The sequence below is a fragment of the Clupea harengus genome, chromosome 12, assembly GCF_900700415.2.
Source record: "Clupea harengus chromosome 12, Ch_v2.0.2, whole genome shotgun sequence".
Lineage (NCBI taxonomy): Eukaryota > Metazoa > Chordata > Actinopteri > Clupeiformes > Clupeidae > Clupea > Clupea harengus.
The window spans coordinates 16,370,697-16,392,942 of NC_045163.1; the positions used below are offsets into that span (position 1 = coordinate 16,370,697).

General features: G+C 41.2%; 4 protein-coding genes and 1 long non-coding RNA gene across 10 annotated transcripts; 2 read left to right on the forward strand and 3 right to left on the reverse strand.

The window, feature by feature from the left end:
* Positions 1-2,622: 2,622 nt before the first annotated feature.
* On the reverse strand, positions 2,623-4,596 carry LOC122133337. Its single transcript, XR_006152696.1, has 2 exons — positions 3,114-4,596; positions 2,623-2,985 (listed from the first exon to the last, which is right to left on the reverse strand). It is a non-coding gene; the product is annotated as an uncharacterized LOC122133337 (long non-coding RNA).
* A 1,490-nt stretch (positions 4,597-6,086) lies between these two features.
* Positions 6,087-9,479, reverse strand: rnf185 (ring finger protein 185). The gene is made up of 7 exons (XM_012818476.3): positions 9,323-9,479; positions 8,482-8,704; positions 8,341-8,359; positions 8,112-8,224; positions 7,600-7,654; positions 6,923-7,040; positions 6,087-6,565 (listed from the first exon to the last, which is right to left on the reverse strand). Exons 2-7 carry the CDS (start codon positions 8,655-8,657, stop codon positions 6,468-6,470), a joined length of 579 nt encoding a protein of 192 aa, XP_012673930.1. The 5' UTR covers positions 8,658-8,704; positions 9,323-9,479; the 3' UTR covers positions 6,087-6,467.
* A 316-nt stretch (positions 9,480-9,795) lies between these two features.
* On the forward strand, positions 9,796-13,813 carry LOC105892220 (WSC domain-containing protein 2-like). 6 transcript variants are annotated; one of them, XM_031577487.2, is made up of 8 exons: positions 9,802-10,418; positions 11,023-11,137; positions 11,382-11,563; positions 11,664-11,785; positions 12,025-12,199; positions 12,513-12,677; positions 12,926-13,126; positions 13,357-13,813. In XM_031577487.2, the coding sequence occupies exons 1-8, from the start codon at positions 10,286-10,288 to the stop codon at positions 13,713-13,715; spliced, it is 1,452 nt and encodes a 483-aa protein (XP_031433347.1). In that variant the 5' UTR covers positions 9,802-10,285; the 3' UTR covers positions 13,716-13,813. The 6 variants fall into 6 exon arrangements, with proteins under 6 accessions (XP_031433351.1, XP_031433347.1, XP_012673917.2 ...); XM_012818463.3 differs by having other exon boundaries at positions 9,802-11,137; XM_031577491.2 differs by lacking the exons at positions 12,513-12,677; positions 12,926-13,126; positions 13,357-13,813 and adding an exon at positions 12,421-12,509 and having other exon boundaries at positions 9,796-10,418.
* A 557-nt stretch (positions 13,814-14,370) lies between these two features.
* On the forward strand, positions 14,371-17,630 carry LOC105892233 (iron-sulfur cluster assembly scaffold protein IscU). Its single transcript, XM_012818477.2, has 5 exons — positions 14,371-14,537; positions 15,569-15,682; positions 16,295-16,405; positions 16,614-16,692; positions 17,040-17,630. The coding sequence occupies exons 1-5, from the start codon at positions 14,439-14,441 to the stop codon at positions 17,126-17,128; spliced, it is 492 nt and encodes a 163-aa protein (XP_012673931.1). The 5' UTR covers positions 14,371-14,438; the 3' UTR covers positions 17,129-17,630.
* An 890-nt stretch (positions 17,631-18,520) lies between these two features.
* Positions 18,521-22,169, reverse strand: tmem119b (transmembrane protein 119b). Its single transcript, XM_012818475.3, has 2 exons — positions 21,887-22,169; positions 18,521-20,712 (listed from the first exon to the last, which is right to left on the reverse strand). Exon 2 carries the CDS (start codon positions 20,693-20,695, stop codon positions 19,856-19,858), a length of 840 nt encoding a protein of 279 aa, XP_012673929.2. The 5' UTR covers positions 20,696-20,712; positions 21,887-22,169; the 3' UTR covers positions 18,521-19,855.
* Positions 22,170-22,246: the final 77 nt, after the last annotated feature.

Sequence of the window (22,246 nt, forward strand, 5' to 3'; positions counted from 1 at the left end):
TTTTTATAGACAATAAAAAGAGACCCATGGCAGTGTTCAACACTACACCTGCAAAAGTTGTAAAGCAAGTGCACTATCCTGTGTTTCAGTAGCAAATATAGGAATGGTGGTGTAAGGCCACCAATAAAGGAGCAAATATTAACCAGAATGAATGAAAGTCTTTTTAATAATTACATTCACATGATTACATCAATGACATGAACATTGTATTTTAATATTGTACAATGTAAATACACAGACATCCACAAATTATGTTATAGCTAGGAGATGATCAGAGTACCTTGCATTACCTAGCCATGGTGTCATTTGAATTGCTCTCACATTCTGCTCAAATCACGCTAGCTAGCTTGACAGTTAAACTTGAACTCTTGAACTTGAGTTTTCCAGCTAGCATAATGTAAAAATGAGCTAGCTTGACAAGATTTGCCGCAACCTATGCCACTAACTATCTTTAACTAATTTATATTATGAAATCAGGGCTCGCTCCATACCTATTGCTGACCTACTGTACCTACCTCCCTCCCCACCTTACCATCCATCTATCACTCTGCCATGCGCACCATCTGGGGGACAAAAGAGGGGGTGGATCTGCAAGGTGACTTTTGGGGAAACCCAAAGGGAAACCCAGTGAAACTTCTGATGTTGGCAAATTGCTACATTTTATACACTCTACAGCTACATACCAGTAACTGTAATTAATATAGAATTAGACATCATAGTAGAAGTGAATTAGTCAGTAGTTTAAAAATAAAGGCTTTGTTGAAGATGGATATGATATGTCCTTTGATGACAATAAATAGCGTATTTGCCGAGGCTGAGCTCCAGACAGGCCCGGCCCAATTTAACCCCTGGGCTCAACCATAGCTTGGTTGACATCCTCATATAGGGACGTCCCCTTATGCCTATGTAGTTAATGTATATCCTTACTCTGCATGGTCAAAAATAGTTCTGTCATAGGGCACTGTGAACACTAAGGCTTGTAAACAGGGACAAAAAACTGAGCAGAGATTTAAGAATAATCAGCAGCTTTCAGCAGATTTTACTTTGTTGATTAGCCAGTGCAATATATTAACTCTAATTAAATAAACTGTAATTAAATCAACTTGGACATTCATTATTGAAACATGATTGAATTGGTTTGTGGCTGTAGCATTACATCAGATTGTTTGCTGTGTGCACTCAACACAAATTACCAAAAATTAGCCAGATGACATTCAGAGGGCTTTTACTGTGAGTGAGTCATTCATCCACACTCTCTTTCTTTCTCCTCCTTTCTCTTATTCTCTCTCTACTTCCTCTCTGTCTATTTCCTTTCTCCAATAATTTTGTATTCTCTTTTCTCTGATGCCCCCCCCACCACCACCATACACACATACACACACACACTGACACCTGACACACACTTTCCCTGTCTCTCTCACTGTCTCCTATTTACCTAATTTGGCTGTGTGTGTGTGTTCCTGCAGGGGACAGAAACTGAAACAGCAGCAGGAGCAGAGAGCCTACGAGCAGGAGATGCACCGCATCAACCTGCCGCTCTCCGCCTTCTCCAACCCCGCCTGCCAGTTTGATGAGGACAGCTGCTCACCCACCAGCCATCAAGAGAAGCTTCTAGAAAATGAGAAAGAGCAGGAGAGAATGGAGGAGGAAGAGGGATTAGAAGAAAGAGAGAGGAGCAAGCTGGGAAAAGCAGTGGTGCAGATTGGGGAAGAAGAGGAAGTCTCTAATGGTCCCAACGACGCTGACGCCTCTGGTGCCTGACAAGCGTGCGAGCCGTGACCTCTTGACCTTATCCTTTGGAATGGAGAATGGTATCCTCAGAAGCAGGGCTTCCCTTTGTTGTTCTTCACTGTTTTGCTGGAGACGATAGGAGTGAGGAGCAACCTACCTTTTTGTGCCGCTGTTTTTGTTATCTGTATAAACACTGACCAGATTGGACAAGCGCGTCCTATTTCAGGACTGATGTTTCAGTGATAACACTCAAGAAAGATAAGAAGAAGGTTTTGGGAGCTGTGGACCAAATCAAGTGAGGGGAAAGATGGGTGGCAATCATAACAAGTCTACAAAAAGATCTACTCCGAAAAGATTCAAGACAGACAACTAGCTCTACCAAAGATTTACAAATTCACAAGTATGGATTTCAAGATATTTATGCAGTTGCTTTTTATTGTTCTGCTTCTTTGAGAGGGAATCCCATTAACAGCACCATTAATATCATCAACTTCATTATGCAATACAGCTTTGTCTTCAAATGGAAGAAGTCATGGGCACTTAATGATTTTCTCAGTTTAAGAATTGGGAGGCAGGATGCATTTAAGACCCGAACATACTACGTTTCTTTGTCTTTGTTCATATCCATCCATGTTGTAGCTCACACTGCCCAAACCAAGCCTTCCTTTATCTGCCAATTAAATGAGGGAAATAAGAACACAGTCGAAACAAGTAGTAGAGAATGATGCTGTTTGTTTCAGCACCTTAAACAGCAATAGTTGGCTGTGTTGTAAAGTGTTATGCCATTACCTGCATTCATCATAGCAGAATTGTTCTGCACATGTAAAATGAGCATGAAAGAGCATTGTAAATATAAAACATTATTTGAATGCAATGTCCCAGACCTTTTTAAGTGTGTGTGAGTATTACTTAGAGGGTTCTGTCTTATTCTATTGATCGGCCTATTAGAGTGCCCTCTCCACTACAAGTGTGAATATCTTACCCTTGATTGTGCAGTTTCTAGACAAGATATGACAACTAGATGATATGACAACAATAATGGGAGTGGTTAAGAATGATACATTTTCACAGTTTTTAAACCCTTCAAATGTGAATATGCACATTTAAATGTGTTCCTTAACCTGGGCTGTTATGTTCAGGGAACAGAGTTCTGGTTTACTCAGAATTCAGATCACTCCCGCTGTTGTCAGAACTCGACTTCAAGAAAGCAGCGCTTCGAAGCGCATGTCAACACATGTCCATTTCTGAGCAGACCTGTTGGTTGACAATTTGATTTAGAGACCAGAAGTACACTTTAAAAAAAAACAACAACTTTAATTCCAGTTTACTTTTACTGCCCAAAGTGTCACAGCCAATGCACATAACACAGTATGCAGACCTACTCTCTGGATCCTTGAAAGGAGAAAACACCCACGCTGTTGCATGTCCAGGCAGATGTACTGATGCAGACTTGTCCCTGTGTTGGGGTTGTAGATGCACCTCACAGAGTACTGTGGGAAAGCACGGACCGCAACATGATGAGGTCAAGTACAGCCCTGAGAGGACTAGACGTGACCCGTTACGTGAACGAGCTGTTCCTTTATATTCCCAGCCATGAATAGACCCTCGCCCCCAGAATCGGGGTCACTAAACACACAAACACAATCCAGCAATTACATAAGGGACAGAGTTCAGTCACTAAATAGCATCCAATGAGATACAGACAGTATTTTTGGTATTTGATCAAACTTTGAATGAGTACATTAATGGAGACATTAATATAACGCTATGTACCACCCTAAAAACTTCCAAAGCACTTGACATACAGTGCATTAAGAAACTATTCAGACCCCTTCACTTTCTTCACATTTTATTATGTTGCAGCCTTATGCTAAAATCATTTAAATTATTTTTTCCCCTTATCAATTATACTGAATACCCCATAATGACAAAGCGAAAATAGGATTTCAGACATTTTTCACATTGACAGAAGTATTCAGACTCTTTGCTATGACACTTGAAATTTACGATCATCTTTCAGATGTTTGAGATGTTTCTACACCTTGATTGGAGTCCACTTGTGGTAAATTAAATTGATTAGACATGATTTGGAAAGGCACACACCTGTCTATATAAGGTCCCGCATCTGACAATGCATATCAGAGCAAAAACCAAGCCATGAGGTCGAAGGAACTTCCTGCCGAGCTCAGAGACAGGATTGTGTTGAAGCACTGATCTAGAGAGGGCTACACATTTTTTTCTGCTGCATTGAAGATTGTCAGGAGCACAGTGGCCTTCATAATTCTTAAATTGAAGAAGTTTGGAACAACCAGGACTCTTTCTAAAGCTGGCCACCCAGTCAAACTCGGGGAGAAGCGCCTTGGTAAGAAAGGTGACCAAGAAGTTGATGGTCACTCTGGCTGAGCTCCAGAGATCCTGTGTGGAGATTGGAGAAAGCTCCATTACTGCAAAACTCCCAAGTCATGGCTTTATAGCAGAGTGGCCAGATGAAAGCCTCTCCTGTGACAGACACAGGAAAGCCTGCTTGGATTTTGCAAAAAAAAAGTACCTAAAGGACTCAGACTGTGAGTAACAAGATTCCGGTCTGTTGAAGCCAAGATTGAACCTTGGCTTCAATTCTGTGTCATGTCTGGAAGAAACCTGTCAACGCTCATCACTTGCCCAATACCATCCAAACGGTGAGGCATGGTGGTGAACGCATCATGCTGTGGGGGTGTTTGTCAGGGGCAGGGACTGTTCAGGTGACTGGTCAGGTTTGAGGGAAAGCTGAATAGAGCGAAGTACAGAGATATCCTTCTTTAAAACTTGGTCCAGAGGGTCCAACGAGACCTCAGACTGGGAGAGGACGATGGCCCTAAGCACACAGTTAAGACAACACAGGCATGGATAAGGGACACCTCTGAATGTCCTTGAGTGGCCCAGCCAAAGCCCTGACTTGAACCCAATGGAACATCTCTGGAGAGACCAGTCCCCATTCAACCTGACAGAGCTTGAGAGGGTCTGCAGAGGAAGACGGCAAAAAAATCTTCAAATCCAGATGTGCAAAGCTCATCATACCCAAGAAGGCTTGAGGCTGTAATCGCTGCCAAAGATGTTTCAACTATGTACTGAGTGAAGGGTCTGAACTTTTGTCAATGTGATTTCAGTTTTTTCCTTTTTAATAAATTTGAAAACAAAATCTAAAATCCTGTTTTTGCTTTGTCATTGTGGGATACTGAGTGTAGATTGATGAAGAAAAGCAAGGCTGTAATATTACAAAATCTGCAAAAAGTGAAGGGTTCGTAATACTCTCTGAATGCACTGTAGATATTGCACAAGACCCACCTCATCACCAATAATGTAGATGTTCATCAGAATACTCACCATACATTGGCAATCTGGTGGAGTGGTGTGTAGAAAGAATTTTCTGGAAAGAAGTGAATGGTCAAGAACAAGCCAGTGTAATTTGTTATGAAGTTTGGTGGATAGGCTATATATTGTAAACAAAAGCCAGAGAGCCACCAACTTGGGAACCGATCCAGCCATGATTGTCACTCCCCTCCTGTCTGGTAATATTAACTTTGAGAAGCTATAAGCGACTCCTATAGAAAATCATATTCTGTTTCAATGATGAAACCAGCTTTCCTTAATAATGTTTTTATAGTAATTAAACATACATCCTTAATGCAGCATGCGGCACATGGAGCTGCAGGGGTTGGGTAATTGAGCCAAATGTATTTACCTTATTTATTAATTTACTAATTTATACAGGGACGTGCACAGGAATTTTGAAGGGCAGTTGCTCTGCCCTGGAAAAAAGGGGCAACATGTTAATTTTTGCCGCCGCCACTCCCCCGTCCCCTGGACGCATATTTTGCCTATATCACTTGAAACTCTCACTAACCTTATTCCGCGATTATTTTATCTAGGCCTACATGAAGTTCTGCAGCCGTAATACTATTTAAAATATATATATTTCCTTCGGAGGGGCAACTTCAGTCGAGGAGGGCAAACGGGCAGTTAGGGCACTTAGCCCCCTCCTGTGCACGTCCCTGAATTTATACAAACTATACTAATCATATACATTTACCTTTTTAAATTTACCTCATTTTGCAACTAATTCCCCATCAAATGTTTGTGTGGGGTCTGGATCAAATTTTGGTGAAAACTGCTGCTCAGTGTAATTATTTTCACTGGGGTGATATTGCTATTTTTTTATTTTTACTCTGTAAACAGAGTATCCTTTCAGTATACAATGTACTAATATTAGTGTGCGCATGAAGGCAAGGAATTCATATTTAAAAAGAATAAGATGATGACTAAATAAAGAATTGTCTGAAAAGACAGACAGAGAAGAATTTGAGAATATAATCAGATTTAAAATGACCACAATTTGTTTTATTAATACTTCACCATTAGTAAAAATAAAAATGGTCAGAAAAGATCACAGTATTATTTCACACAATTAAATTTTGACAGGTTTCTTTAACCATGATGGACATGCGATTATGGAGTTCATATATTGCACGTGAAATCACACATTAGGGAGATGTGAAATGTGACAAGTATAATCATCCCCTAAAAATTGAACAAAGATCATTGGAACGCGAACAGGAAATGTCCACACAGCATAATAGCTTGTAGACAGTCGGCACAACTGCGTGTTCGTCACATAACCCACTGTTTTGTCATGTATCCTTGGTGAAGTGGAACATACTCTGGAATCCAAACTGACTGCAGTTTCAGTCTAATCCGGTCTATGCAATGAGTAACCAAAACATGATAACCAACGCGACAAACAGGAAGAGGCGGGACAGAAACTGCTCGTCCATGTGCTGTGGGGTGCCAGGGGCAGCTGGAAGGGGGAAAAAAACAACTTTCATATTTATCACTTAATTGTAAACATTTGCATTCTAAAATAACCCTATCAAAAATGATTGGGGTTTGATTGTGGTATTTGTGGTACTGAGAACACTGTCTTACAAATGAACAACAGAAACTATTGTACCAGGTGGTAAGGTCATAATGGAGTAACCTTGAATACTTTTACACTGCATCACCACCAGAACTTCCCAATTCTTATTAAAGTTGAGCATTCCCTCTATCTTACACTGTCTTCCTCTGTTCCTTTCACAAATACACCCAGTAATCTATAGCTTTTCAGCATTCATTATGCTGTAAAATATCCACCAATGAGGGGAGAAAACAATACCTGGAGGAGGACGTCCATCGTTGATGTTGAATGCTGTGGCAAAAATGCCAAAAGGAAAGGCTCCTATCCCAAAGGACATCTGGAAACCTCCATCGCCAAAGCCAAAGCCCTGAAAGCCCTGTAAGGAGATTGCAAATAAAAACATATACGTCACTGACAGGTCACAAAGCCAGACATAAAACACAATTGAAGTTTCATTTGTTTATGCTTGTTGAAAACTGTGAATATCTGTGTTGTCCCAATTGTGTTGTACATCAATCTAAGTTGCTTTGGTAATACATTTAAAATACAAAAAAATGCATGTACGATTTCTCTTTTTAAGACAAATGGGCATTTACTGTAAGCTGCATTCTGCATAATGAGCAGGATGTGATGCAATTACTGAAGCTTGGTGGTGTCATTCCCATGGGAACACTACCCAGCAGGTCCCCTTCCTCCACTCCAAGGACATTTAATAAGTCTCAATGGGAGTACTACTTTAGTTAATGAATTACATGCAGGTTCGCTATATACCTCAATCCCATGTAATAGTTTCATCAGGTAGGGTGTGATAGCAGGTGCCTTGTGCAATATGGTGGCCAGTGTTGCACTGGTCTTCTCTAGGTAGCTAATTAGAATCATCATTAGGTCCGTAAACAAATCAAAACAGTAGGAGATATGCCAGTTTCGTGGCTTACCCCTCGATTCTCAGGTTCTGGACGTTGGCCCTGTGGTCGGGGTGGAGTTCTTTCTCTAGAAAACACAGAAACATTTTGTATTATATAAATTGTTGTTACTTGTTAATGTTATATGTTATAGTGTTATATGTTATATGTTACAGTGTTATAGGGTTAAATGTCATTTTTGGTATATGTTACTATGTTACTTTGTTATCTGTATCTACTGTCTACTGTCTACTGCGTAGATGTTGCTGGCCAAGTCTTAAGAATTTCGCTGCGCTGAAGCAATTTGGTGTATGCGACAATAAACTCTTTGACTTTGACTATTATTGGGTGGCCAAAATTCTGGAAAAATCAAAACATCAGAACAAACTGTTCATCAATATGATCTCAGTGTACAGTGTACTGCTTCATGGTAAACATTTTGTAATAACTTTTCCAATATTGCCCTTAAAGACTGTCTGCTTACATACTTTGTCTAATAACAATACATCTGATAAATGTTGGACATTTCAGGAATGGTAACTTACCTGGGGTCCTGCTGACCAGTGCTGCCTCTTCCATATAGAGGGATGACTTTGTCACGGCTGATGCCTGCCTTGCAAACTGGGCATACCTGTCTGTTTGGTCTGGTTTCCAACCACTACAATAGCAAAATATGCATGTTTCGTTTAATAGGAATCTCCCACAAACACTCATAATATAAATATGGGAACGATGATTTAATTGTCAAGTGGAAAAGACAGAATTAATTTATACCTGATGTAAGCATGGCCAACTTCATGGTGGCGGCAAGCACCGGGACGGTATAAAATGAGGAAAAAAATAGTAAATAAAAGCACATCTGGTTTATCAATTAAATGACAGCTGCATGTGTGGAAATTAAAGTTAGATCCCTACCAGAAAAGATGCCCGCAGAGACTTATGACAGCATCCTTTGATGTGTCCAGGCAGATGTTGCACTCAAAGGTGCTGTCTTGATTACTGCTTTCGCCTGTTGTCTGGTTGCCAGAGCTAGGATTGGAGTTGGTGTCTGCTCCTGCAGAGCCGGAGGCTTGGGGTCCGGCGCTGGCCATACTCGCTTCCTGTGGAGGTCCAGTCTCAGGGATTGCCACACGTAAGACTGCAGGAGCAGATTTTCAGTCAGGTCAAAAGGACAATCAATGGCAAACTAAAACCCGACAACAACACAGCCTCAGTACTTGAAGAACAAAGCACCAAACATGGCCAAGCTTTCTAGTAAAATAGTTTCTCGGCATGTCAATTTTACGTTTCAAACAAGTTAACGAGTAGCCAAGTGATTGTAGCAAAGGAAATGCTACATTTTTAAGAGTAAAGTGAGACGGTAAAATCAGCCACTAAGCAGGTAAAAATTGGGTGTGGGGGCTTCACAGAGAGACTCAACTTTTCTAAGAATTCCTGCCTTTTCAAGCTAACTTAGCTGCAATCCGTGACTCTTATTGACTTTATGTTAAAGAACCAACGCTGTCATCACCAACTAAAATAACGCAGAGCATTGTCAATCCCCACAGCTTGAGTAGATCTCACTTTACAACTGATCTTTACATCAGATTGTTTAACGTGATGCTGTAACGTTAACCTCAAACCTGGCTATTTGATTATTTACTAGGCTGCTAGCTGATCGGCTAACTAACACAACTTAGATCGTTTGAGCCAAACACTGGTAGGCATCACGATACATTTACCATATATGTAAACACAAAGATAGACCTGATCTTACCTTTCTAGATTCATCGAAGACTTGACACTAATATTTAAGTACTTGTCGTATTCAGTTACCCGATGCGAAGACACATAGTAATCGTTGCACTTCCAGTAGATTGCATCAACAAACCACCCGGAAGTGAGCAGGGGAAACGTATGCTGACGCCATTGGTTTGGCCGCTACGTATTCAAATGAATGGAAAGTGTGTGGATCTGGACACACAAGCAAGGGACTATGATCACTATGCTTAGGTGTATGTCACGTCGTATGAACATGCAGGGATAGGTTCATTTTTTGTTGACTTAATTATTTACAATTACTTTCTTCATGTTATGTATTTAAGTGATATAATGTATGCTTTTGCTAATATTTGGCTTATAGCACTTTAAATAAAATATTCTTATGAAACGGCTGTAGAAATGAATCAACATAATAGTCTCCCGCCTTGCCCATCCTATTTGACGTCGTTTTAATAGGTAATATATATATATATTTAAAGTTGTTCTACATTAGAGGCTCAAACTAAATGTAGGCTATTATATAATACATGTTAGCTACTTCTTCGTTTTTAACTAGTCTCGTAGGCTGTGGTCCGGATGGGTCGTGTGAGGCTGAGGCTGACAACATAGTTTACCTTTACCGTCAATATAATCTAAATAGTCTTCTGGCCTGCACCTAATGTCGATGACCCAAAAATTGAGGGATGTGAACCAATACGTGTTTTATAGGTTAACGGAAAACGGATAGCACCAGTTCATTAAAAGGAATTCCAGGTAGGGCTTTGTTTGCCTTGTCTGTTTACGGCAATCGATTTTTTTTCAACATAGTCGCCACTCCCAATTCAACTCTTGGTTTGGATTTAGGGCCAGATTATGCTCCCTTTATTCCGCTCATCGGTGGGCAGCGTCACTGAGCCTCAGGGCCATCGGGCATTTGAAGGATAGGAGTTAATGCTATGGGTCTGAGCACTCTGACAGCATGTTTTCATCATTTAAAGGACATCCATTTGTTTTTCTTCTTTGGTTTCTTGTGTTTGTTACCTTACTTACAGTTGGATTCTTTATCAAGTTGCTGTCCAACTGGGGATGGAAATATGTTCTTTTCTATGATGGTAGGACAGTGCTTTACAGTTTAGGCTACATTTTACTCATCCATGGTTTTGGATTCATGGATGGTATCACTGTAATGTCTGACATTGCACACATGTTTAAATGAGGAATTTACTGGTTGTATAGGAGTGGAAAGACTCAGATCATTCTGTGATTAGTGTGGGGAAATACCTAATTCATTCTCATAATTTCTCATACTGCAGTCAAAGAGGTCAGGGTCAGCAGACACAAACAGACAGGTAGCATACTACATTTGATATAGCCTATAAAGTTGTTTTTTTATATTCAAATATGTATAGATCTATCTATCTAAAGCATACAGAACAAATGTCAGTATGTCTAATAAAGTCATAGTTGTGCATGTATCTTTTCATTTAAACTCAATGTTAATCAAATCAAATCAAACTTTATTTATACATAAAATGAAATAAAACTGCAGTTGACGCATTGAAAACAGTGATGTGTAAATAACAATCTACGTTGCTGGTGACATGTATTAAATATTATTTATGGTCACCGATCATGCCAGTACTGACAGTATACACAGGATGCTCTTTCAATGCTGAAAATCGCAGCACATCGCAAGTTTATCTTTTTTCCCATCAGCTATGTACATAGGTTGCTATACAGGGAGTTTATCAGAGCACATGCTACAGAACACATCTTTTTTGGACTATGGCAGTATGACTGTCCTCCAATGCCAAGCCAGCTGTGCTGAGAGGTAAAACATTGCTTGAATATATCACACCCACTACATCATATTTAACACTAAAATAAACAGTGAAACTTCATGTACACCCCCTGCTTTGAAAAACTCTCTTCCATTGATGACTTTAAAGAGCACTTTATACTCACTCTTTAATGTCAATTTATTGCTGTGTTATTTATGAGAAACGTGATGGCATTTTCCAATTATCACTATTCAACACTTTTCAGTCAGAATAATAGACCCTTTCATCATTTAGGGGCTATCAGTATGCAGGGCATGTCTTTGGTAGGGGATGCTATTGTGGCCATAACATCCAGACACCAAACAGTATACAGAGTAACTGCCATGACTGCAGTGGAGAGCCAGCCAGTACCTGTACAGAAACTAATCGACTGATCATCTACCATCTGGAACTGAGTCAAGATTCAGCTTACAACTGTGAACTGTTTAAGAAATCAATATTGAAATAACTATTAAGTAATAAGTATTGTTAATTAAACAATGTAATTTACTTACCCATACGTCTCTACTCTCCCAGATAAAAACACAAATTTTAAAGGCTGCTTTAAGACACCAGACAATGCAACCAAGGCATTTCCACTGATAGCCTTCATGCCTGCAATGACTGTAGGCAAATGTGTAGACTTTTGCACTGAAAAGGTAAGACTTTTTATAAAAACCTAGTTAGATAATATCATATTGCCTAATATACATTATCTTTCTAATTAAATGTGGCAGAGCTCTTTTACCTGAGAAATACCTTGACATGTTTGAGTGCTAAAATATTTTGAAAACAGTTTGCATTCTGGTCATTAGATGAAGCCTTCCTGTAGCTGTCCTTGTCTCTATAAAAACAAGTGGGAATGCAAAAATGACCCAAATAATTTCTCATTTTTCAGAAACTTTCCCTGGCAGTTTTGGCAGGCCAGCGATGTCTGTGTGGATTCTCCACCAAGCACTTTCCCCTGCATGTGCGGGAGAACATTACAAGGTGTCTTTATCACTGTCCTGGACAGCCACATGAGAACTGTGGAACAGATATATACAATGTGGTGTATCAGACCGAGGTGCAAGGTGAGCTTGTATGAAATATAAACCCAACAGATGACTATTTCATTTGCAAATTGTCTAACTGGCTTTCGTAAAACTGATTAACTTGTTGTACAGCTGTCATATAAGCACTAAACAGTTAAATGGACAATATTCAATGGCTACAGTTGATTTAACACCAAGTTAATCCAGAATTATCCAGATGCTATTTATAAATACAGCTCCGACTGCTTGCATGTCTACAGGGAGGACAAAAAGAAGCAAACCTGCTGCCAAAGAAGCACAAACTTAACATTTACATTACAGCTAATCCTCGTCCCATCTTGTGCCACCGCAGACAATCGCTGTATGAACAGAAGTTTCCTCCTTGATCAGCCAAAGCAGCTTATAGCCTTAGCGAGCTTCCCTGGGTCCGGAAACACTTGGGCTCGTCACCTTATTGAACTCGGAACTGGGTTCTACACTGGAAGCTACTATTTTGACAGATCCCTCTTTGACAAAGGTCAGAGTTTATGGCTGTGTATTTCAAAGACATATGATCTGGCCAGAAATCCATGATCAACAAAATTGCAGACTTTGCTAGACAGAGACACAGGTCTTATGGGTGCATAGGATGTGAAGTAACATTTACCATTAATTCATAAGAATAAGTGAGCTAAAATTAAATTAAATATATTTTATCATGTTTCTGTGTGGAAATTAAGAAAGCTATTGTAATGGTTATACTAATGAACTGATCTTTCCTATCAGGATTCAAAGGGGAGAAAGATGACTGGAGGAGTGGGAGAAATATCTGCATTAAAACCCACGAGAGCAGCAAAAAGGAAATCGAGGCATTTGACTCAAGCATCCTTCTGATCCGAAACCCCTACAGAACCCTCATGGCAGAGTTCAACCGCAAATATGGTGGCCATGTTGGATTTGCACCCATGCTTTTGTGGAAAGGAAAAAGTGAGAAACATGGGCGTACTGTATAACTTTTATGCAGTCTCTTTTGTTTGGTAATATTTTGTCATACAGTAGTTACATGTATTACTGTCAACTTGTGGATTTACAGTAAATAGTAAAAATAACACTTACCCCTAAACATTCTATTCCATACTTTCCTGAGCTCTCACAAGTTAACGTAATTGCATTACATTCTAGTAATGTATGTGTTTTTTCCCCCTCACTAAATGCAGCATGGCCTAAGTTTGTGGAAGTGTATTCAGAGATGTGGGCCTCACACACATTAGCCTGGCTGAGTTACAGTGGGCCGCTACATGTGGTGCATTATGAGGAGCTGAGGAGGGACATCTTCATTCACCTGAGAGGCCTTGTGCTCTTCCTGGGATTGCGGCTGTCTGTGGACCGCCTGCTTTGTGCGGAGAACCAGAGGGAGGGCAGGTTCAGGCGCTCAGGCCTGCACAGGCTGGGATATGACCCCTTCACTGAAGACATGCGGACAAGCATTGATTACCACATCAAGAAAGTGGACATTGCTCTCAGAGCAAAGACTTTTTCTGGGGTGCCTGATGAGTACCACCTCAGGCAAATATAAATGCTTGAAACAGTTTTGTTTTCCTTGTGTATACATTATATTTTCCCTTTCTTAATTGTCAAACCACACACCACGTTGTCAATAAACTTAAGCAATTGCATGTTGTAATGGCACTACTGGATTTAGACAGGTGTTGTGGAAAGATGTGGAAACTGCAGTGCGGTGACTCAGCAATCATGCTTTCCGCTGAGGCAAGCTATGAGTTTCTTTTCTCTTCGTTTCATTTTGAACTGCTCTGAAGCGCACTTGGCCTGGAGGGTTAGGAAACAACGCATGTTTAATCGCCTAGTACAAGCTAGGGTGCAAGTGTATGGCAATGTCTCTGACCATTCTAAATCTATGCTCTTGAGGTCTAAAAGGTCGCATCAGTGTAGCCTACTGCTACTTGTGGACTATGAAAACAAGTTTCCAAAGACACGAAACCGCATTTTTTATAAATAAAACGGACGTTTGTGAGGGAATACGTATCCTTAACCGACACGGACTACTAAGTGGTGCACTATTGCAGCTTGTTCTGTGTAAATTCCGTCTGACATTTACAGAATTCCCATCTAGGAAATTATGTGCTAAATTGTGACAATACAACGCCTCCTTGTTCAAGCCAATTAGCTACGCTTGTTACAGCATTGTTGCTCCGCCTCCTGTGTCGCATATAGCGAGGTTTCCAGCTAGTACTCTGCTACACCCCTCCGCTGCTTTAAGAGTGCGTCATTTATCGAACAAATGGCGAACGTAGTGAAGAAGTGTGTCTCTCCTTTAGTTCTCCTCAACAGGAGGCTTTCAACTCCAGATCTGCGAGTACAGTCTGCTTACCACAAGAAGGTACAAATATTTATCTATCTAATAAAAATATGAACATTGTTATATCACCAGTAGTTAGGTAAAGCCAGTTGAATTAGCAAACATGTTAGCCGAGTAGCTAAAGGCTAACCCAGCCAAACAGCCCAGAGATGTTTGGTAACTTCAGTGTTTGACGCTAGCTAGTTATGCTACGTAGCCAGTTAGCTAACGCATTCTGCAAACCTGTTTTGTAAATGGAACTAGGCCACGGGTGCTTTGATACTGTCAGAGAAATATTCGCACTATTGTCAAACCAATAAAGATATATTATTGATACAATAGATATTGTGGCTGGTTTGTCTGTAAATTACAACTGCGACAGAAGCTAGTTATACAACGGGCTCCTTGCGAGAATTACCTTGTCCTTGATGACACCTGCTATTAACCACACACAGGTGACCGTGACTATATGTATACTGCCATGTGTTTTTGCAAAGAGAATGGAGCTTCAGTCGGCTAGACCTCAGCAATATCACAAGTACTTAGTTTGCCATGAACGTTTGGTAGTTTAAGTGTTAGCCCAGCCAATGATAGTGTGCCTTGATTTGTTATTGTTTGTCACACTACTTAGATATTGTACGTTGTTATTATTATGAGGTCCCCATTGTCATTAGATTAGGTGTATGCATGTACATTATACTGGTGTATTGTACAGCAATATGTGTATTGCATACTGATAGTTGGCCAGGCCAAACACTGAGTATAAACAACAGACATTGGAGGCTGATGTAATTTCAAGTAAGACTGAGTGCGAGTGACTCAGCATCAAGATTATCCCTAAATCTAGCCCAGGCAGGAAGGAGGGGGAAGGATTGTACCCGCCCAAATCAATGGTGGACAGTCCCGGCCTGTCTTAAGCAGTTTATTTTGATTTGTCTTGCGTAACCCAACCCTGCTGCTGGGTTTGCATAACAGAAAGGGTAAGCCATGACATTCCTAAAAAAAAAAAAAAGGTCCTGTGTATCTTTCTATGCCCGCTTTTCCTCTAATGATCGTATTCACTTTTCCCTCAGGTGGTGGATCACTATGAGAACCCTCGTAATGTGGGGTCGCTGGACAAGACAGCCAAGAATGTGGGCACAGGATTGGTGGGTGCACCAGCCTGCGGTGATGTGATGAAGCTTCAGGTGCGTTTCAGTCCTCATCATAGCTGATCTGGGACCAGTTTTATATGATTGCTGTCCTTCCACAGTCAATAATGAGTCTCGATGATGTAGCTCAGCAGGTTGTAGCTGGGTTTCACCACCAACAAGGTGGTTAGGTTCCCAGTGAACGCAAACCCTTGTGTTCTCTACTGTAGGCCTGTTTGGATAAAGATGTCAGCTGAGAGAAAATGTAATAATATCATTGGTCTTAGGTCATGTGATGTCTGCTCTTTATGATGTAATACCTGGTAGTACTTTGAAGTAAACTAGTTACATTTACAATGTGGTTTTTTTTTTTCTTGTTTTTTTTTTTCATTTCTTTTGAATCCAAAATGGCTCACATTATAATAAGGTAACATCAAAATGAGGTGTGCATGTAAGAAGCATATTATATTATATGTAATTATAAACGATTATTTGAAACAAATGAATATTGTACCTGGTAACTAGTTGCTAAATACCTCTATTTGTACATTTCCATTGTTAGTTATATCTGTTGTATGTAATAAACTGAACTGTGCTATTACCTTAGAAGTACGTTGTTAGTGATGATGGTACAGAATGATTTCTAAAATGTCATTGTTTAATATGTAGATTGAAGTGGATGATAAGGGAAAGATTGTTGATGCCCGCTTCAAGACCTTTGGGTGTGGATCAGCTATTGCCTCCAGTTCCCTAGCAACGGAGTGGGTGAAGGGCAAATCGGTGAGTCTTGTGACTGTTCCACCATTTCCTGTTTACTCGTTCTTGTCTTTAGTACGAAATAATTTTCTTCTGTCATTTCCTGTCTCTGCCAGTGCCAGCAGAGTTTCAGTTTGCTGCTTGCTATCGCTCTCTGGCCAACACTAAAAGTCTTGTTTGTTTGTTTGTTTGTTTGTTTGTTTGTGTGTGTGTGTTCGTGTTCGACCTGCAGGTTGATGAAGCTCTTAAGATCAAGAACACGGACATTGCCAAAGAGCTTAGTCTTCCCCCAGTCAAACTTCACTGCTCCAGTATGTGCCCGTTTGAATTCAACACTCCAATTGCACATTCACATACTATTAATTAGGCAGACAAAGGCAGTTACAAGTCAAATTGTACTGATTTTTATTCAATTCATCATGATATCTTATCACACAAACAAATTTCCTGGGAAATTAACTCAATGGACTTAAACATCCTTGAGTTGTTTAAAGTGTTGATTTCAGCACCACCATCAGATGGTTTATTCTAGTAACAGTATACATGTATCAACTACATTCCACTCTAAAGTTATTAACAATTTCATCTTCTTTTGTTTGTCATGTGCAACGTCTCTGGTTATTTTTGGCAAAGCTAATTCTTCTCCTTGTTTTCTCAGTGCTGGCAGAGGATGCCATCAAAGCCGCTCTGGCTGACTACCGGCTCAAGCAGAATGACAAGAAGGAGGCTGCCAGCGCCAGCAACTAAGCGCAGTTATAGGGTGATGGTCTCGCCCCTCTCTCGCCCTGCAGTACCAACCCACGTCTGTAGCGCTGACTTCCTACCCAGGCAGAGACCACCATAACATGCATACCAATACTCTTCAGCCCTCGTCACCGTAGCCTGTCTATTAAACGCACAATAAAAGAATATCACTGTCAGGTTGCAGTGGCTACAAAGCTAAGCCTTATTTTGTTATCGGGGAGGGTCGTGAAGGAGGATCGTTCTGTGCCGCGGTTTGTCTGGGAGGTGTGCATTTTGATTATGTCACAGGTGTGTGGCGCATGTCGTCAGCCATTTGGTGGCACTGTGTGATGCTCCTAGAAGATGGCACATATTAAAGGAGTTGCAGTGAGCTGGAATTGAGCTTTCAGTATTAAGTGGGGTAGGATATTGAGGTGGTTTACCTTTTCAAGTTTATATTTAGTGTATTTGCTCCCTGATTGTGACAACCATATTTTATGGACAATAAAGTACAAAGTGTATAACAGTGGAGTGTATTGTGATGTCATTATTTCTAGCATTAAGACCTTCATATGATCTTAATCCTAACACTAGAAATAGAATTTCCTATGCTGTGTAATGTTATGTTTGTATTTTATTTTTAGTTGTGGTAGTAGAGGGGGGTGCTACATATTCAATAATAATAATATAATGGTGGATACTACATTATATACACTTTTTGTATGTTCATCAACAATATCTCAGTATAACTAATAACTTTAGTATAGTTAAATGCACCTTCTCTAGGATGGATGGATTCCCTGTGGAATGAAAATTGCCCATACCACTAGATGGCAGGATTTTACAACCATCCGTTTTTCAAACGCCATTAAAAAAAAATCGTAATATAGGCCTAATGTCGATACACGATAACAATTATTTTTAAAAGAGTACATTTATCATATTTACTCTCTTGACAACAGAAATTAACGTTTTTATACATAAGCATCCTGTGTCCACTGTGCATCCATAACACGACAAACTTCTATCCTCGTCACAAAAAGGAAGGAAGGATATTTCTGCAGCTTGCATCGTTAACTAAATGCTAATACAATCAAAGGCTGCACCGATAATGTCAAACTGACCCCTCTCCTACCTCCCCATCTTCACTAAGAAGTGAACAAAGCTGTTATTGTTGAGAAAGAGAAAAAAAATGTCCTCCAAAAACTCAGAGAGACTGTCGTTTGAGAGTGAATCTCATACCACCAGATGTTGGACTTTGAAGCCAAACAGCGCGGCGTCATCACGACGGACCCACTGCTGTGTTTGGGCCTGTAGCCCCATCCTGCTACAGGAACTCGGTCTCCAAGCAGCACAAGTTCTCATCCTTTAATGGAGATGTTTAGAGATAGTATAAACATTTGACTATCCAAAGAATAAATTACACATTTTATTAGGCCAAGACTCACTGAGGGGGTGCCGGAATGAAAGTTGGCTAACAAACAATGACTTTACTATTCCACATCAAACATAGTAATAATTGTCATGTCGCAGAGATAGCAATCTATTTGTCATTGACATGACCCCCTACTTATTAATCTTTATTTAGAGGAAGGTGCAATTTCATTGTTGTCCAAAACGTTTATCAGTTGGAAATAAACAATAGTAATATTGGCAGTACCTTATGAACAGCCATAAATAGAAAGAAATAGAAGGTGAACAAAAGCAAAATAAGAAGGCATGGCAAATATTAGCACGTAATGAATCTGATTCTATTCTGAAAAAAGGGTTATTTTGGTAGAATATTCTTATGAGGTGTTCTTTGTAGAAGTAGAACCCAGGACTAATGCACCTTTCAGCTTCTAAGTAGAATCTATTCGGGTCAGTTGGCTACCCATAAAATATTCTACTTAGCAGCCTCTAATAAAGGTATTAAAGTTACCAATACAACCTTTAAGATTTCATCAGCAGGAGCTAATTGTAAACCCCTTTAATGAGACACTGTAAGCGATGCTGAGATGCAACAGATGACTATTCTGGACCCTTCATAGCATGGGGATAGCTGGGATTACTCAGCCTGAGTTAGGCCTGGTTTCCCCACATCACATCTGCTTTCATTTCTGTTTTGAATGGGGAATCGTGCATGACCTAATTAGGTGCTCTGGTTGTGTGCCGTGCTATGCACCTGATTTATGATATGACAGGATCCTCACAGGTCAGAGGCTCTGAGCGGTCAGACCAGCAGACAGACGTGAACTTTTCCTCAATACACAAACACACACACACGAGACACACATATACACAAACTGCCCTATCACCCCGGGCCTGGCCCCTATGCACTTTGGTATGTCAGTTTTTTTTCATTAGAAGCCAAACGGACAACAATAAAAAAGCTTGTCTCTCTCTCCCACCCCCCACTTTAACCTGTTGCATACAGTGTAAAATACAATAAGTTCTTCCTCACATTTTGTGAGATGTCAGTTATTTTATTCATTCTTTAATATATGAAGTCAAAGTCTGTATGTCAAAGTCAAAGTCTGTGGTGTACTTTAACTTCCATCAGCTTGGCTTGATCCTTCTTATTCTCTGCTACACTTTGTTGTTGCTTTGTACCTTTGCTAGCCCACACTGTAGCACACTTGTCGAGAAGGATTTACATTTTCTTTCTCAAGGGTCGGAGGATTACATCCTCACACAAAGTCCATGTTTTCTCACTGCCCATGGAGGCCTGCCTGCCTTCCTTGTAGATAAACACTGTCTGTTTTGGTTGCTTTAAAATGCTGTTTTCTCGCCAGGGATGAAGGCTACGGCTGGAGTCTCTTTTTCCTGTGTCTCTGCTGTTTCCTGTGGGCCCTCAGAGCTTTGAGGTCCAGATGAGGTGTCACCCTCTTTAAGCAGACCTTCCTCCTCCGGGGCCTCAGTTTTTCCTGTGTCGTTTTCGGGTGAAAGAGCCGATGACTGATTGACATTATCTTCCTTAGGCTCATCGCTTGCTTCATTGTTTTTGGGGCTCTTGTCAGTGTCGTCTTGCTTTGGCGTGACCCGCCTGGACTCCTTGTCCACTCGGACACCTTTGGTGGGGGTGCGGAGGTTCTTGGTGATCATCAAGATGTCTTCCTGCAGCCGCCTGGCCGAGTCCCTCGCTGGTTCTCCCTGCTGGCTGGCGGATGTCTTCTCGGGGACTTCGCTGAAGACTTTGGCACCACCGGACTTGTCCTTCTGGTCCACGTACATCTTGCTGGGGTAAGAGCAGGGGTAGTAGGCGCTCACCTTGTGCTTGCGGCTGAGGACGGATGCGCAGCTGACCATGACGATGACCAAGACCAGCAGCGATAAGATAACCAGAATGAGGAAGAGGTTCTCCCGCAGGAAGTCCACCACATGGCCTATGTGAAAGGACTCCACCTGGGTCTTGTCCAGCGTGCCGGCCGTGGGGGAGGCCAGAGACGGGCCAAGGGATCCACGGGCCGACGTAGGGATCATCTCCAGCTCGTCCGCCTCCCCGCTGCCTTCCATGGAGATGTTGAAGGCCAGGGGGGCGGCTGCTGTCTGAGCACAGCAGTGCAGCGCAATGGTCAAACTGACCCAGCACAGGATAGTGGAGAAGTGCATGGTGTCCTTATGGTGAACTGAGGGGGAGAAATGGATTTATGGTCACTGTTATCTTGGTGGCTTATTTGTTTCACTGCAAATTGATGCATTTTTTCTGTTGGTGGAATGAAAAGCCCTATCAAACAATATAAGTGGTATCGAGTTGTGGCAAGTTTTTAGATGTAATAATTAGGCTACTAATATGAGAGCTGTTGTACACGCCGTGTCTGGTTATTTCAAAGACCTACTTTGGCATTTGGTTATGGTGTTTGATAGAATACCAAAGGCATTAGGGATCTGGGTACCTAGGTATCCAGCAGTGTGTCATTAGGGATCTGGGTATCTAGGTACCCAGCAGTGTGTCATTAGGGATCTGGGTATCTAGGTACCCAGCAGTGTGTCTAGACTTCCTAAAAGCCCCTCATTCACTGCAGCTTATCTGTGTTCAAGCTGTTATTCCCACACACACACACACACGCACGCACACACACACACACACACACGCACACGCACACGCACACGCACACGCACACGCACACGCACACGCACACGCACACACACACACACACACACACACACACAACCACACAACCACACGCACACACACAGACACACGCACACGCGCACACACACACACACACACACACACAGCCACATGCAGATCTCTCTGCACATGCAGAGCCACATTTCTTCTCCCTCTTACACCTCTTTGTCCACTTCTGTCCATGTTGATATGTCTCGCTGTAGCTGGTATGTCTCTATTGTCTTTCTTGAATATTCAAATTCTATTGGTCAACAGAAATCACACTAATCATACGTGCCAAAGGATAATCTTACCAACAATTACCTACCAGTTGTTACTACTTAGGAGTGTACCCTCTCTTCAATGTCCTTAAACACATTTCAACACAATAACTTTTGCAATAAGTCTGCAAGTGTAGTTTGGCACACATGGTCATGCTGTCCAGTTTGCCAACACAAACCGACCTAGTCTGGAGTATGGAATGTTTCTAGACTGCACAAAGAGTCTACAGGAACTAGAGGAACTATTCTGAGCAGTCCTCTGCAAATGGTCCATAAAAGAACACAATGCCTTCCACCACAAATTACTTTCTTTAAAGATTATCCTCATTGAAAGTTGAACAGAAAATGTGTCAAATTAAGCTGCCATTAGTTGAGGAGACAACAGACTTCTTGCTGAGTTGTACTCACCTTAGAGGGGTAATTCCCTGGCCGCTTAGATGGAGGGAAAAGTTGAGTCAGACAATGAGAGAGATGTGGTAAAATACTCCTCAGACTTCTGAAGACTTTTCAAGCCCTCCTCTCTCCTCTCCTCTCCTCTTCTCTCCTCTCCTCTCCTCTCCTCTCCTGCTCTTTTTCTCTCTCTGCAGCGCAGTCCTCCCCCACAGCTGGATGAGAGATGAAAAAGAAGGGGCTGACCGGTAAAGGAGAAAAAATGAAGAGAAGTTTTCAGACACCCCACCAACATACACACCCCCTTCTTTTCCTCTACTCCTCCTCCTCCTCCTCCTTTTCTTCTTCACAGAGAGGAGACGGGGAAGGAGAGAGAGA